The 16,700-nt window shown below is 44.3% G+C and overlaps 1 protein-coding gene across 1 annotated transcript; it reads left to right on the top strand.

Annotated features, from left to right (window-relative positions):
* The first annotated feature begins 5,312 nt into the window (after positions 1–5,312).
* DOLPP1 (dolichyldiphosphatase 1) lies at positions 5,313–15,549 on the top strand. The gene is made up of 8 exons (XM_074293810.1): positions 5,313–5,518; positions 9,126–9,226; positions 9,844–9,928; positions 10,070–10,169; positions 10,606–10,704; positions 11,328–11,456; positions 12,249–12,338; positions 13,763–15,549. Exons 1-8 carry the CDS (start codon positions 5,443–5,445, stop codon positions 13,797–13,799), a joined length of 717 nt encoding a protein of 238 aa, XP_074149911.1. The 5' UTR covers positions 5,313–5,442; the 3' UTR covers positions 13,800–15,549.
* The last annotated feature ends 1,151 nt before the right edge of the window (positions 15,550–16,700 follow it).

The raw sequence follows: 16,700 nt of genomic DNA on the forward strand, positions 1-16,700 counted from the left end.
AAAGAAAACAGACCAAAAAAAAAAAAAAAAAAAACAACCCAATTAAAGTAAAATAAAATAAAATAGTATGCTTCGGGCTGCATTCAGATTGTTCTTTCTCTAGAGGTACATCACATTTTTTATCATAAGTCCTTTAGAATTGTCTTGGATTATTGTATTACTTTGAGAGCAATGATTACTTTTTTTTTTTTTAATAGTAATAACCAATTATTAAGCTTAAGATTTTTTTCCTTTTTATTTCCTCACTCAAAGTCCAGTCGCTCAATGAGATTTCTGATCTTCCCTGAAAATTTACCCCTCTTCCCACTCAGATCATTTTTATCTATGTGGAATTCTTATCACACCCAACTAGAAAACCTTACAAAGAGAATGTAATCTGAATTCCAGCAAATAATATTCTACTCAGACAGGCTTGGGTGGGTGGTGGGGGTAGATCTTTTTTTCTAGATTGCCCAGTCAAGTAGTCTGGCTTGAGATAAGTCTTTCTTTGTTCATAAGTGACGTAATCAGGATCCACATACCAAGCACCTCATTCAATAGGCACCCCTCTCATTAAAAATTTTTTTCATTATTTTTCATTAATTGTTAATCAGTGTTGATTTCTGCCTTTTGGGAATATTGACTCTTCCAAGGATAAATAAACATCAAGAGGCCTCCATGAGGGGTCTTTGGTTTACAAGAGAAAGACAAATCATCATCCTTTTTATTAATTATTTACTAGGCATAATTAATGAAATGATTACCCAGAAGTTGTCTCTCAAACTTTTCATTATCTGAAAACAGCTAAGTCATTCGTAAACACTCATAATATTGCTATTACTATGTACAACATTCTCTTGATTCGGCTCACTTCACTTTGTATCAGACAATTAAGTTTCCTCCATTTCTCTGAAAGCTTCCTGATCATCATTTCTTCTAACCAAAAGTATTATGTCACAATCATATACCACAATTTGTTCAGCCATTCCCAGTTAATGGATATTCCTTTAATTTCCAAATCTTTGCTACCACAAAAAAAAAAAAAGTGCTTAAAATTATTTTTGTACATATAGGATTCTTCTCTCTCTTTCTAATACAGATTGTTAGGGGCCGGGACCGTTCACAGGAAACCTCAACAGTGACTGCCTCTTCCAGCTTCCCCGACCCGATGGGGCTTCGGGGCTCGTGGAGACAGGAGGAGGGAATCACCAGACAGAGAGCCGAGGTGGATAGAACACAGTGATGTTTATTGGAGTTGCAAGTCAGCAGTGTCTCTCTGAGCCCTTCCCTGCTCGCTCTTTTATAGCCCATTTGTCTTTTTTGCATATTTCAGGGAGGAGTTTGGACTCCTCCCTGATTCCTCCCTGAAGGTGGAGCCAGTCCTTACTGTGCCTCCCCTGCACCCACCCAGATCCTACTGAGTCAGTTGCCACGGTGACAGATCCGGGTTCGGGTGGGTCCTGACACAAAGGCGTCTCAACTCTCCCCCAGGAGGTTCAGGTCCAGAGCCTCTTACAATAGATCTAGTAGTAGTATTGCTGGATTAAAGGGTACATATGGTTTTTGTCTTTGGACATAGTTCCAAATTACTTTCAGAATGGTTGGATCAGTTCAGCATCTCACCAACGATGCATTAGTGTTCCAATTTTTTCATATCCCTTTCAAGATTTATCATTTTCCTTTTCTGTTATATTAACCAATTTGATATAGGTTTGAGATTGTACTTCAGGGTTGTTTAGGTTTTTTTTTTTAATTATAGCTTTTTATATACAAAACATATGCATGGATAATTTTTCAACATTGTCTCTTGCAAAAACTTCTGTTTCAACTTTTCCCCTCCTTCTCTCCACCCCCTTCCCTAGATGGCAGATAGTCCCATACATGTTAATTATGTTAAAGTATATGTTAAATACAATATTATGTATACATATCTATACAGTTATCTTGCTGCACAAGAAAGATCAGATTTAGAAAGAAGGTAAAAGTAACTTGAAAAGAAAAAATCAAAAAATGCAAGCAGACAATAATATTAAGAGTGGAAATGTTATATTGTGGTCCATACTCATTTCCCAGTGTTTTTTCTCTGGGTGTAGCTGGTTTTGTTCATTACAGATCAATTGGAACTGATTTGGATCCTCTCATTATTGAAGAGAGCCATGTCCGTCAGAATTGATTATCAGTATTATTGTTGAAGTGTATAATGATCTCCTGGTTCTTCTCATTTAGTTAACATCAGTTCATGTAAATTTCTCCAGGCCTCTCTGTATTCATCCTGTTGGTCATTTCTTATAGAACAATAATATTCCATAACATTCATATACCATAATTTACTCAGCCATTCTCCAATTGATGGGCATTCATTCAATTTGCAGTTCCTTGCCACTATGAAAAGGGCTGCCACAAACGTTTTTGCACATGTGGGTCCCTTTCCCTCCTTTAAGATCTCTTTGGGATATAAGTCCATTAAAAACATTTCTGGGTCAAAAGGTATGTACAGTTTGATAACTTTTTGGGCATAGTTCCAAATTGCTCTCCAGAATGGCTGGATTCGTTCACAACTCCATCAACAATGAATCAATGTCACAGTTTTCCCACATCCCCTCCAACATTTGTCGTCATCTTTTCCTGTAATCAGCCAATCTGAAAGGTATGTAGTGGTATCTCAGAGTTGTTTTAATTTGCATTTCTCTAATCAGTAGTGATTTAAAGCATTTTTTCTTATGAGAAGTCTCACCTTTTCTTCTAGTTTTCATTCTCTCTCTATAAATATGTATATACACACACATATTTTTTATTATTTCTTGGTCTTATATAACTACATTGGCTTCTTGTCCAATTCTAGTTTTTAAAGAGTCAAAATTCTGGATCTCTTTTTATAGTTGGTTGACTTTCTTTTTGAAATCATTTCATTTTTCTTGGATTGTCCTTATTCATTCATTCATTTATTTAAGTTTTTCCTCAATCTCTCTCATTTGATGTTTAAAGTCTTTTTGAGTTCTTCTATTCTTTTAATGCTAGTTTTGGGATAGGAGAGGCTTTTTTTTTTTTTTTTTAAACTTCAGTATCCTCTGCAGAAGATGAACTCCAGTCTTCCCTAGTCACATAGTAATTTTCTTTGGTTAGGTTCTTTCTCCTTTGCTTGCTCTTTAAAAAAAAAAAATTATAGGAGATGTAATCACCTTGAGTCCTGTGGTAGGACTTTGGTCTCAGGTCCTCCTTCAGTTCTCCCCTCTGAAGTGCAACTCAAAACCAAGAGTCAGGACTTGTGTTGGTTCCTCCTCATCCTGGGCCTCAGAAGAACAGTGAGTCTGGCATTCCTTATCAGTCGAAGTTCCCTCAACACTGTTTCCTCACACTACCTGGGAAGTTAAAATTCTTTTGGTTGGCAGAGCAACCCCGCTAAACCCAGGCTCAAAGTTTGTTGTTTCAAGGGAATTAACCTGGAAGTGTTTATACTTCGCAGGGGCCAGACCACAGTCCTACTATCTTTGATCTCTGCTTATCCTAGGAGAACCACTGTTCTGTCCCACATCTTGTTTTTACTGCTTCACATTTGCTGGAAGCACAATTTTGTCTTGTTTGTGGGAGAGATCTGGAGAGCTTGGAATTTTCTGACCTACTCCACTGTCTTCCCAGAATTCTCTAGAGCATTTTTTCATGTAAAAAGTTTTGATTTCTTCTTCTGAAAATTGCTTGTTCAGATCCTTTGGTCAGAACATTCAACTTATTAATTAATTAATTAACTAATTAAATTATAAATTTAACTTGAGAAATGAGATCTTTATCAGAGCTACTTGCTGTACCTCTTCCCTTCCACTTCCTTTCTATTCATGCTTGCATTGGTTTTGTTTGTGCCATCTTTTAAATTTAATGTAATCTAAATTATCCATGTTACAACTTGTGTTGCTCTCTATCTCTGGTAAAATTTTTATTTTGGTCATAAAATCTTCCCTTATATCCATAGCTCTGACAGGTAAAATGGTCCATGCTATTTTATAGCAGCAACAAGTCTTTGAGAAAGATGCTATCATAATTCTCATTTTACAGATGAGGAAACTGAGGAAGACAAAAGGGGCTGCTTCAAATGTGTCTTAGCCAAGGTTTTTGTTATAGCCAAAAACCTTTTATTCAGTGTATACTATGTGTCAGGTACTGTGCTAAGCACTGTGGATACAAACACCCATAAGAGAAAGACAATTGCGGTTCTCAAGGAGCTTACATATAATGGGGAAGACTGCCCACAAGAGGAAGCTGAAAACTTGGAGAGGCAGAGGAAGGGGATGTGGGAAGGAATTATACATGGTGGCATTTGATGGAGATAGCCAAAGAAACACAAAAGTAGCACAGCTGGTGGGAAATGGGAATGCTGGGGTGAGCCCCTCAAACCCCCTGGAGAAGATTCCGTCTTGTGGGAGAATGAGATTTCTCAGATCACACAACGTTTTCTGAAGGGGGATTTATAACCCAGATCTTCCTGACTCCAGGTCCAGTGCTCTATCCACTGTGCCAGCTAGCTGCCTTTGTAGAGGACCAGCTCTCACACAGACCTGTAAGTGTAGGAGGTTAGTCTGAAGCATACTGAAATTTTCTTGTAACAATAGTGCAGCTGATGAAAACTGCTATCCACCTTCAGAGAAAGAGCTGACGAAGGCTCGGTGCTAATTTAGCCCTTTCTTATTTTTCTTTTGCTTGTGGGGGTTGTGTTCGCAACACGGCTAATGTGGAAACGTTTTGCGTGATTTTACATGTGTAACATTATATTGCTTGCCTTTTCAAGGAGGGGAGCTGGCGGGGGGGAGAAAACTTGGAAATCAAAATGTTAAAAAGAAAGTTAAAATGTTTTTACATGAAAGGGAGAAATAAAGAAATAAAAATATTTTAAAAATAAGTTTATTTTCTTCTAATTGTACTTATTCCTTCAGAATCTGATTTGTGTACTCCCATTTGATGATGATTTCTGGATCCTCGGGTATCGGGCTGGCTAGCCTCTCGTCCTCGGGATCCCCTCTTGAGGTCCACGGTGGAGCTGGCCTAGAACCAGTCAGGGAAGATGAGTAAGGGTAGAGCCAGGACCCTAAACTAAAGCTCCCACCAAGTCCAACACGCCCCCCAAGCTAAAGACTGATTGGTTCATTCTGCCCGCCTCTTTAGCGCCAGTCTCTCCTTCTGATTGGTCACATTGCTCCACTTTCTAGGCTGTAACCCTATCGTACCCTGATTGGTCACGTCCGTACCTGTGCTTGCAAAGGATTGAACCCCTTTGGGGGAAGCTGAAAGGCTCCATGAGCCCCTCTCTCTGATTCGTCGCTCTGGCTAGGCCGATGGCCTGCGCGCTGATGGGCTGCGACACTACCTGTAGCGCCTGACGATTGGGTGCGAGAAGTCTTCCAAGCGTGATAGGTCAGGACCATCTCCCCTCTTTTTCCTGATTGGCTAATCGGCAAAGCCCGGTCTCCGGGTAAGATGGCAGCGGACGGACAGTGCTCGCTCCCCGCTTCATGGCGGCCGGTGACCCTCACCCACGTCGAATATCCCGCAGGTAAAACTCAGCCCCAGACCCTCAAAACAGATCTCCTTTATGTCTCGCCCCTCCCCACCCGGCCTCTCCCTTCCTGGGTGAGCCAGGGGAGGGGGCAACCGGAGGCTGGGGTGGCAGCTGTCAAATAGTGAGCCATTGAAGCCTCCCTTCCCGGAGCATAACGCGCAGGCGCAATGAGGTGGCAATGAGCTTTGCTAAATTGTGAGCCGCTTGCTCGCTCACTCTGCGCCTGCGCGACTAGCTACCTGGGCTCAGTGGCACGGACCCGTGAAGTGGGCTTGTGGGGTGCGGAGAGTTGTTGGATGCATGAAAGGGTTTGGGTCTCAAGACTACCCTTCCCGCGACACTGCCCCCTGAGGATCAGGGAAGCAGACGTGCAGAGGGGGTGTTGCCCCTCGGCATGGGAGGGGGCGGTGCGTGAGCTCTCGGAGTTCCTTGTCTGGGACCAGCCGCCCACCCTCTTTGCCCCGGTGGACGCTGCCAGGCCGCTTTGTTGCTTTCTGGCGCTGGGCAAGCCTGCCCTGGAGCTGCTCTGATTGCAAGCAGAAGACCCTCGTGGCGCCAACCTCCCCCTCCCCCTGCCCTCGACCCTTATCCTCTTGCTGCCAGGTGTGGGCCCTCTGGGTGTCTCCCAGGGCTGGGCTGAGCCCACCCTGTCTGGGGCAAGGACGAAATGCCAAGGAACGAGTGTCCGCCTGTCTCGTGGTCTGTTAAAGAGGGGGAAAGGAGGCTGGCCGGGAAAGCCTGGCCCTGCCCCTTGGCTGCAGGTCCTTCCAATCTGACAGGATTCAGAACTCACGTTTGTATGTTTTTCTAAGTTTACAAAGTGCTTGTCTCCCCATCATTCTGAGAGCTTAGGTAGCACTAGATAATACAGGTGGTACCAAAAGTCTCGGTGCAGTTTTAAACTTTAATAGCTGTGTGTTGTTCCCATTTTACAGATGAGGAAACTGAAACTCAGTTGAAGTGAGTTGCCCTACATCTCACAGCTATTTGGGAGCAGTACCTGGTATAGTATTGTTTTTGAAACAGCCGAAGGCTACATCCATCCTGAGGATAGAATGACGTCAGTATGGGGAAGAGACTCCTTAGGTTTAAGTCGGGGTGCCCGGAGCTCCCAGGGCCCCACGGCCAAGCATGCGCAGGGAGAAAGCTCACTGAGCTAACCCTGTGTAGCACGTCTTCCCACTCATTCAAGGCCTAGTCCAGAGGGAAATGTATGTCAGGCTAGTTTCATTCTCTGTCCCCCTGAGCAGAGTCACGACAGAAGTTTCTGTCCCTGGCTCGCTCGGGCCCCGCCAGAGAAGGTATGCAAGCTGTTTGCAGAGCCAGCAAGATTCTTTTGAACATTGGCCACCAACACCCCCAAAGTCCCAAATTGAAAAAAAATGACAGTGGTTTCTTTTTTTCTTTTATTGATTATCTAGATTTTATTTTATTTTTTAAAGCTTTTTATTTTTAAAATATATACATAGATAGTTTTTAACATTCACCCTTGTAAAACCTTGTGTTCCAAATTTTTTTCTCCCTCCCTTCGCACCACCTCCTCCCTTAGATGGCAAGTAATCCAATATATGTTAAACATGAACAGTTCTTCTGTACTTCCACAATTTTCATGCTGCACAAGAAAAATCAGGTGAAAAGGGGAAAAAAATAAGAAAACAAAATGCAAGCAAACAACAAAAAAAGGTGAAAATACTGTGTTGTGATCACACTCAGTCCCCACATCCTCTCTCTGGGTGCACATGTCTCTCCATCACAAGTCCCTCAGAACTGGCCTGACTCACATCTCTGTTGAAAAGAGCCATGAGTGATAGTGGATTTCTTGCTGAAGTTAGTGAGAATATTCCTAGCCTTCCTATTCCTGCTTGATTTAAGGAAAATATATAATATTGAGGGCATGTTTTGCTCATCCAAATATTTTGGGACTCTCGAAGAAGAGGGAAATCAGCAAAGGGACAGCCCCTGTATTCTGCCTCAGTTGTATCTCCCCATTGCCGCAGTGAGCAGGAGATGTGTGACTGTCAGCAAGATGACCGAAAGCATTAGAGAACTTGATCAGGAGCCTTTGCATGTACGACTGTACTAGGTGCTTCTAAGAAGGCAGACTTGAGGAATGCAGCCTACTGGAATTCACTTATCATTAACCTGGGTTTGGAGTCCCATCTCTGCCCTTAGGTGGTTGACCCAAACTTTATTGAGTCTCAGAAAAACTTTCTGCATCTGTAAAATGGGAACGCTGTTGTATTTCTTCAGATTCAGTAACATTTCAGAGAGTATGCTCTGTGCCAGGTTCTGTGCTAGGGCTGGGCATAAAAGATGAAAACAAAACAATCCCTACCCTCAAAGAGCTTTCCTTCTATAGGATATTACATATATATTGAGATAGTAAAGATTCTGAAAGCTTCTGAAAACCTTACAAGTTGGACTTTTTGTTGCCATAGAATTTTATAGTGGAGGATCTTAAAGACTACGTAATTTAACTACAAATGTGAGGCCTAGGGAAGGAATATGACCTGTCTAAGTCCCACATTTAGTTACAGCCTCAAACCTGAACTCTGCTCTTCACTTTTAATTTGATTTTCCTGACATCTTCTAATATAGTTCTTTGCTGTGATTCTGCTGAAGGAGGTTTGGGATGAAGCCACCCAACATGGACTTCCCTCTCAACCTGGATTTCTTGTGTCATTTATTGGGAGACTGAGGGTTACCTGGATCTCCAGGGTGTCTATGTGGCTCTTCTCCCACCCTCCCCCTAAGTCTTCTTCATCTGGGGCTGGGGCTTGGCTTGGTGTCCTCTGTGTTCCTGTGCACACTGGCTTAAGCTCAGTTAGGTTTCTTTGGGATCATTTCCCAGGTTAGAATTCTTTCAGGATGGATTTGGCCTTTGGCCTGGGCGGTTTTCTAGGAAATGTACCAGGTATTGTCCTTAGGGAAAGATTTATAGGGCCAAAGTCTTTCTGGCACAGCCAGTCTGAATGAGATAAAACTGGAGGTGAATTACAACTCTCCATCAAAATAACTTTCTTTCTCTTCCCTTCTTCCCAACCCCCCACCCCGTCCTTTGTTCCCCCCCAGTTTATTTGAGCCTAGGGTAAGAATCAGGAGCCTGGGAGTTCTGGGGCTGGTTCTTAAAAGAAGGAGGGAATGCTCCAAATCCACAGGAGCCTGCAGCCCAGAGGCCTGTATTGGCTGTCAAGAAGCAGCCACCCTGGGGGGTGGGAGGTGGTCCTGGGCCTGGAGTTTCCATACCAGGAATATGGGCTGTGTTGAGTCCGTTTGCCTCTGGTCACTGCAGGGGAGCACCTGAGCCTCCTCTCCTCCTTTCTTAGACTGTCTTTGAGGAAGAGCCTGGGAGATGCAGCTTCTCTGGAGCCTGCTTCCTCCCATTGTAAGGCTGGCTAGCTGGAGCTCCTGCTTTGTGAATCCTACTCCCTTCTCATGGCGTGGAGCCAGGCGTCACGGTTCTGTGTCCTGGGTCAGACTTGGAAGTTTTTCCTGGGCCCTTGGAGCCACTGGACTGGCTTTCTGTGGGGTAGCTGGGTTTTTCATTGCACAGATAGGTTTTGACCAGTTCTTCCATTTCCTTGCCTCCCATCTTGCCCAGGTGATCTTTCAGGCCACCTCCTTGCCTACTTGAGCCTCAGTCCCATCTTCGTTATTGTTGGTTTTGTGACACTCATCATATTCAAGCGGGAGCTTCACACTGTGAGTCTGCCTTGCCTCCCTCCACACCCGCCCTGCAGTCCTTTCCACCATGACCATGCCCCTGTATATTCCCTTTGCTCAACAATGGAGGAGGAGGGAATTTTACCTCTGCAAGGCTGGCAAGGGGCGGTGGGGAAGCAGTGACCACTGGGAAGAGGTCTCCCTTCTGAGTTGTGGGCATTTGTTCATGGCACCTTCAGGAAAAACCAGAGTGGTCCCCAGAGTTTTAGGATTCCTGCTGCTGGCAATTAAAGGATTTAATGCTGGAAGGAGCCTCAGTGATCAGCTAGTGCACTGGTCTCAGTTTACAGAGGAGGAACAGAAATCAAGAGGCATGGTGTTACTTGCCCAAGAGTAGTAGGTAGGACAGGCAGGATTTGAACCTAAATTCTCTGACTCCAAATCCAGAGCTGTTTCCCAGCACCATGTTTTCCCTTAGTCGGTTATAGCAGGATAGCACCTCCCACCCCCCTACATATGTGTTGTTGAGTCTCCTGCTGGCTTTGGATTAGTTATGGCATCTAGGAATAGTGGCTGGGTTCAGCATGGGGGGGGGGGGAAGGAGGGACTTGCAATGGCTAACAAAGGCAGAGTTGACCCCATTCCTTCTCTTACAGATTTCTTTCCTGGGGGGTCTGGCACTCAACGAGGGGGTCAACTGGCTAATAAAGAACATTATCCGGGAGCCCCGGCCCTGTGGAGGTATGGTGGGACCTTTGGAGGGGTGCAGTGGGAGAGCTGAAGCTGGATGAAGACATCTGGTTCGGGAACGCTAGATATCCAGGGGGAGAACAGTTCTGTTCCCCAGACACTGCCTGATGGACATTGTCTGCTTGTTCTTAGATACCCACTCCATGGTGAATACCAAATATGGGATGCCTTCCAGCCATTCCCAATTTATGTGGTTCTTCTCAGTGTACTCCTTCCTTTTTCTTTATTTAAGGTAAAGTACCTTCCTGGGGAGGGTGGGGGAGGGCTGCTGGGGTGATGGGTATTTCAGACCGAGGAGGCTTTTTTCCCTGGTGCCCTCCGGGCCTCCCACTGGCCATGGCTTTGTCTAAGGACTGGCACCTCCTGTAGCCACCTCCTAGAGTGGTCAAAGATATTCCCCTCCCCTTGGGACCTTGTCTTGTGGCTAGGTCACTTGGTTGGGATCTCCATAGTCAAGATGGTCCATGGGACCTGACTTGGGTAAAATAGTAAGAGATCTTGAAGGAGAACCAGGCAGATGTGGTGTTCCAAAAGCTGTGTTTTCAGAAGTGCCCATGGTCATCAGGACTGAGCAGGGAGACCATTCACTTCAGCACTGAGGAGGGAAGGACAAGGACTCGCTTTACCTGCCCCCTGAGTGGCCCCTCCTTTTGTTCCGCTTTCTTTAGAATGCATCAAACAAACAACGCCAGATTCTTGGACTTGTTATGGAGACACGTGCTCTCTCTGGGCCTCGTGACAGTAGCCTTTCTCGTCTCATATAGTAGGTATGCAGCAGTGTTTGCCCTTTTTTGCTGGTCCATCTTCCCTCTGATCAACTCCCTCATGGCCTCTCCAGTGTCTCTGAGGCCCTTTACTTAGCCCCCTTTTTGGCTCCTTTTTATCTTGGAAGGAGACCCCAGACCTCCCTCTCATGGACACTGAGGAGAATTCAGCCATGGAGGCCACCAAATTAATTAGAGTGAAGGACAGAATAATCTACTGAGCAGGAGTGTGTGGTGGGACTGTTTCTTAGGATCCTATTTAACATTGAAGAGGGAGACCTAACTACTGCTTATAGTGGTTCTTCATTTCTGGGCCCTGCTCAGCTCACCACATTTTGGATAGATCCAAGAAGCTCCTTTTCAGGCCAGACTTTGGCCTGCTGTTCTTGGCATCCCCCTTGGGTTTGGAGTTCAGGGATGCTGGGCTTGCGGTCAGGATAGGTGAGCCATCAGGAAAAGAAGTATTTGGCTAAACCACTGGGTGGTGTGGGTCTCATCTCGGGTGCTAGGCCCTTAATCATCTTTGATTCTGGTCATTCTGACATGGCCTCCTGAGCTTCCAGAAACTGCCTGTTTGTTTATACATTTCTCTCTCCTTGGTTCCTCCCCATCACTTTCTTCTGAAGAGTGTACTTGTTGTACCACACCTGGAGCCAGGTTCTCTATGGAGGGGTTGCAGGAAGCGTCATGGCTGTCGCATGGTTTGCCTTCACCCAGGAGATCCTCACTCCACTGTTCCCCAGGATAGCAGCCTGGTAATTCCCTCCCTTCAAAACCCTTTCCCCCACACTTCTCTTTTCCCACCCCATATTCTTGTTCTTTGCTGGGTCCATTGCTCCCAGCAATGGGAGCTCTTCTCCCCCTGATGGTTTATATAGAAGAGAACCCATTCTGATTCCTAACCCAGGCCTCCTTCAAGGGTCTCCTTCTGCTCTCTAAACGGTGGGCAGGCCTTTCTTTACAGAATCCCAAGTAGACATTCAGGAAGATGGTGTTTTAGGATTCTGAGTGAACATCAGGAGCCTACATGGAAGACCTATATGTATCGGTTACCCTTTCCACGCCAAATTCAGGCTCGAGTTTGCTGTTAGGACCTCTGAGCTCAAGGATAGCATTTTTCTTCCTGGGTAGGCACAGTTCATAATCCTCAGGTCTCAGAGTTGCTTGTATCAGGCTCTGTGCCCAGATCTACACGGAAACATATTCAGTGAAACTTTGACCCCAGCCAACCTGTCTCTTTTGGCACTCACATGCCCTTTGCTATAAGAAGTGGATGCTTTTAGATCTAGTCTCTCCTCTTCAGAACTTGGATTCAGCCCTGCCCCCATCCTCCCCGCCCAGCCCCTACCCCAAGGCAGCTAGCCTCTTTTTTCAAGACTTGATAATTAGATCCATATTTTTTGCCCTTTTGAAAGTTGGAAGCAAAGGAGAAGGGGGCAGAGAGAGTAAGTGTAGCCTAAGCCCTTTAACATGTTGGATCTTGGGGAGTTCCAGTATGGCTTTGTAAGAAGATGAGCACTCTGAGTGTGCTGCTTTTTTTCCCCTAGGCCCATTTCTGAGTTCTTCTTAATCCGAGACACAAGCCTCATCCCCAATGTCCTGTGGTTTGAGTATACAGTCACCAGAGCAGAGGCCAGGTGAGTAAGATAGGAACTCTCAACTCCCACGACTGGCTTGAACAGCTCTTACCTCCCTGGGGTCTGGGATCTAGGAGACAATTGACCCAATTTCTCCAATTGAGGGTCAAGTAGGAAGCTCCTGGGTTAATTGTTTTAGTTATTTCTTACCAGGCCCTTGAATTTTAATTATTATGGAGAAAACTCAGTGAGAAAACTCCTTAACTATGCAGGTTGGCTTTTGCTTTGTCTTAGAGAAGTGTCTGGGCCAGTGAGAAATGGAGTGCTTTGCCCAGAGGTCACATATAGCCTGTATGTGTCAGACACAGGGTTTGAACCCAAACCTTCCTGTCTCCTATGTCAGTTCCCTATTCATATTTCCTTCTAATTCTAGACTATTTTAAACCCGATTTTTAGAATTCAAAAATTCAGACTTTTGCATAGAACTCGAGGTGTAGAAGTACATAGGCCATCTATATTAGATCTGAAAGGGACCCAATTCCTGAATCTCTGACAGAGATTCCAGTAGTCTTAGATTTTCCAGTAAATGGTGTCAAAAGCAGGGAGAACATAGACCCTAGGGGAGGTTGGAGTTAGAATCAGAGGTTTGTTAAATAAAATTCATGCTGAGCAAGGGATTAAGAGAAATGGAAAGGGAGATGATGATACTTTTTCCTATTTCTCTAGTACTTTAAAATTTACAGATTTAATTTTCTTTTTTTTTTTTTTTTAACCATTGCCTTATAAAGTAAATAGGGCAGCATTATGGTTTTCCAATCTTGGGGCTTAATAGCCCCCAAATGAGGGAGTTACCAGAAAGACTGAAAAGAAAGTGTGTGACTGGTGGGTGGCTCTAGAGATGTGCATCATGAATGCATTCCTGGTTGAATTATTTGTAACAAGCTGAATAGGTAAAGGCCCACATCTGTTAGGAAAGGGGATTTGAGGGCTCTGGGGCAAGGCAATCCTATTAATAGCATAAAGGACACAGCTGGCCAGAGGCAGAGACAGTTTCTGCTTGTCTGGGGATTATGAGATAGTGTAGATAGTGTTGTGTTAAACTGGGATTGAAAATGCCTGGGTCCAAGTGCATCTTTATTTGGCTATGTGACCTTGAACAAATAGCTTCTCCTCACTTCTGAGTTTGAATTTCTTCCTCTGTAAAGCAGGGATAATAGTTCTTGGCCAATCTGCCTGCCTGCTTCATGGGGCTGTGGTGAAGAGCAAATGAGAGTGGGCATGAACCATTTCTTTCCAGACTGAGACGTGCTCTACACATATGGGGAGTATTAGTAAAAATAATTGGGAAGAGAGCAGAGGAAAAAAGAGGAAAGAGAAGTTAGTTGTTTGCCTTTTGTAGTAGAAGACTTCATTTTTTTGTCTCTCTTTTTTTTTTTTTTTTTTTACCCATTTTCCCGGGCCACCTGTTCAATGTCACCTTGCAGAAACAGACAGCGAAAGCTGGGTACAAAGCTACAGTGAAAGTGCTTGGGCGTGGCTGGGCCAGCCCCACAGATCTGACTGATAGGATGCTGCCACGGAGACCTCGACAGACCCAAGTCACCACGTGGAGCCTTTTTCTTTCTTTCTTTCTTTCTTCTTTTTTTAAAAAAAAATCAACAAGACGGACCAAAGGCCAGACTAGGGCCTTCAGCAGGAGTCCAGAGGCCTGGGCGTTGGCTTGGGAAGTTCGCTAGGCATCCCCACTGCCCATGGGACCAGGATGCAACTGGACCTTGCCCATACCACCACTGCACACTGAAAGAATGTACCATGACATCCAAGGCCAGAAAAAGGGACTAAGGATGAGATGATAGGGAAGAGAAAAGAACCTTTCATCTGAGAACTTGAGACAGGGTAGGTAGATAAAAGTCTAACAGCCAAGTATTTGTGTGGAATTTAGGTGGTATGAAATATCATGCTATTTATTTTTTTCCTAAGGTTAATTTGATTTTTTTTTTTTTTTTTGAGGTGGGAGCTGGGGCTAGGATAAGGTCTTTCTGAAGAGGAATCCATGGAGTAGGGCTGGTTTGTCAGTGGTGCAGGGAGAGTCCAAACCATTTGGATGATTTTACTTCCATCTATCTGCACTTTGTAAGGAAGAAACAAAACTTGATGGACATTTTATTTTGAGTTCCAAAAAGCAACCTACCTCTCATCTTAGGGTGGTTGTAAAACGTGGGGGCTTAGGGGAATTCAGCTCTTTCTTTGATTCCTATCTCCTCTTTGCTGATAACAGCCTAGTTTGGTGGATGCTGTTTCTGAGTATTGTTCCCTGTAACAGCTATTTCCATATCTGGGAGAGTGATAGCTCAGAGAAATAATGCTTCTTCATTGGTCTGGTGATGACATTTCTTTACAACAGTAATCTCATTCAAGGGCCTTCTCTGATCCTTGTCCATGCAATGGGTTGTACCTTCTATAATGAAAGGACTTTAAAAAAAAAAATGCTATTTACATTGTCGATGGGGAAACCTGAGCTGTTTTACAGATTTCCTTTTGTCTTGCCATCAGGTGTAGCAATTGCTGTTCATTTCCTTTCATCTCTTCCCACATCCAGTATCCCAACCACCTCAGAATCCCCTTATTCCCCCAGAAAACAAAAGGGAAGGACCGGAGCCAGGCTGGGTGAATGCCTGACACTGCTTTCCCTGCTGGGCTCAGAACGCTTGTCTTTCCTTGAGATTGATTCCAAAGGAACTAGGCCTCAGCTCTCCCACAGGCGGATACCACAGACTGGAGATGTACTAGTTGGCAATGCCTTTGGTCAGACCAGGCCTCGGGAGGGACGAAAGAACTGGGATGTCTTGGGAAGGTCATCATAAGGGTTATTTTATTTGTACTTGGGTCTGTTTTTAAAAGTTGTTTTTAAAAGGAATCACGGAGAGGAAGATGTGTCTGAAGCCCAGGGAATATCTAGAATTAAACTAGATGATTTGGGACATGTCCAAATCATTGGAAAAGAAAAAACTGGTTTCCTGAGCTGCTGCTGCTGCTGCTGGAGCACGCTTTGGTGGTGCTTTTCTTTTCTTTCCATTTGCAAAGACAGTATCCACAAGCCATTCCAGATGTTAGGAAAATGGGCTTATTTCCAGGGAATTTAGGTCAGCCTCCACATTCCCTTCCCTTTCCCATTTTACTTTTTGGCCAGAGATAAGCCAGATGTCCGGTGGTTTGGATTAAGACAATAAATAAAATTGTTTACTATTGTTTTAAAATAAAATATGGAAAACAATCTCAGTGTGTGATCTTCAAGGTGGCTGGAATAGTGGGGCTGTTTGGGATGTATGTCTTAACAGTGGTCCCCATGGAGGGCAAAGAGATCCAGGAACAAGCCACCTGGCAAATTAGCTCAGGATATTTCCTTTTAGTAAGAGTGAGGCTCCTCTGACAGCAGGAATACTTTGGTACTTATGTAACTTCAGGCATGATCTTTGCTCTCTCTGGACACTACTGTTCTCATCTATGAAATAAGGGGATGGCAGCTCTGATCCACCTGATTAAATTCCAGTGACCTCTTGGCTGTCCTCGAAAGAAGGCCCACTGTGTGGCAGGAAGACAGTGGGGAGAAAGGGAGGCCAGGGAACTGGCACCTGCCTCCCCTAGTAAAGCCACTGCATGCTGAGTCACTGCATCTCTGTCGGTGTTGCTGCCTATTGTTCTTCCCACTTGGAAGAAGCTTGAGAAGTTGGGGCTGTGTCTCTGGGGACAAGTAGTCTCTCTGGCGCAGATATACTATTGCCATCTCTTTGTACATAGTTCTAGGAGACAGGTAGGGGCAGCATACTTGGAAGGAGAAAAAAACAGGAAACATTGAATTAAATGAAAGAGTGAAATGGTGCTCAACTTTGGGAGTTATTATTTCTCAAGAAGTGCTGAAAGTCATTTGTTCCACTTCCATGCCAGGAGAGTCAAGTAAATATAAAACAATAGTGATAGCTGATAGCAAGTAATTCACGATTTACACAACACTTTAGATCATAGTCCTGCTTTGAGTCAGGTAATGAAAGTGGTGTTCTCATTTTATAGTTAGGAAATCGTCTCAGACAGGGAGAATGACATAGCCATTTTGAAAGCACAGTCAAAGCCCAATCTCATGATCCAATTCTCTGTCTGATATACCAGAATAGCTTGCCTATCGACCATAAGGATTTCTCCCTTTAGATATGGTTGGAGTTTCTGGCAACCCAGCTTTCCAAGATAGATCTGGGTAGAAGTTTTTGTTTCAACACAGTGAAGGCAATATGGATTTGTGTGTGTGTGTAGACAGAGTAGGCCCTGTTTTTATTGCTGCCTCCTTTTTATCAATGAAGGTTGGCAACTTCTCTGCATTTTATAATAGTCCTAAAGTGTGGAAAATCAAGTGATTTGCTCAGTGATTGC

The sequence above is a fragment of the Sminthopsis crassicaudata genome, chromosome 2 (assembly GCF_048593235.1).
Source record: "Sminthopsis crassicaudata isolate SCR6 chromosome 2, ASM4859323v1, whole genome shotgun sequence".
NCBI lineage: Eukaryota > Metazoa > Chordata > Mammalia > Dasyuromorphia > Dasyuridae > Sminthopsis > Sminthopsis crassicaudata.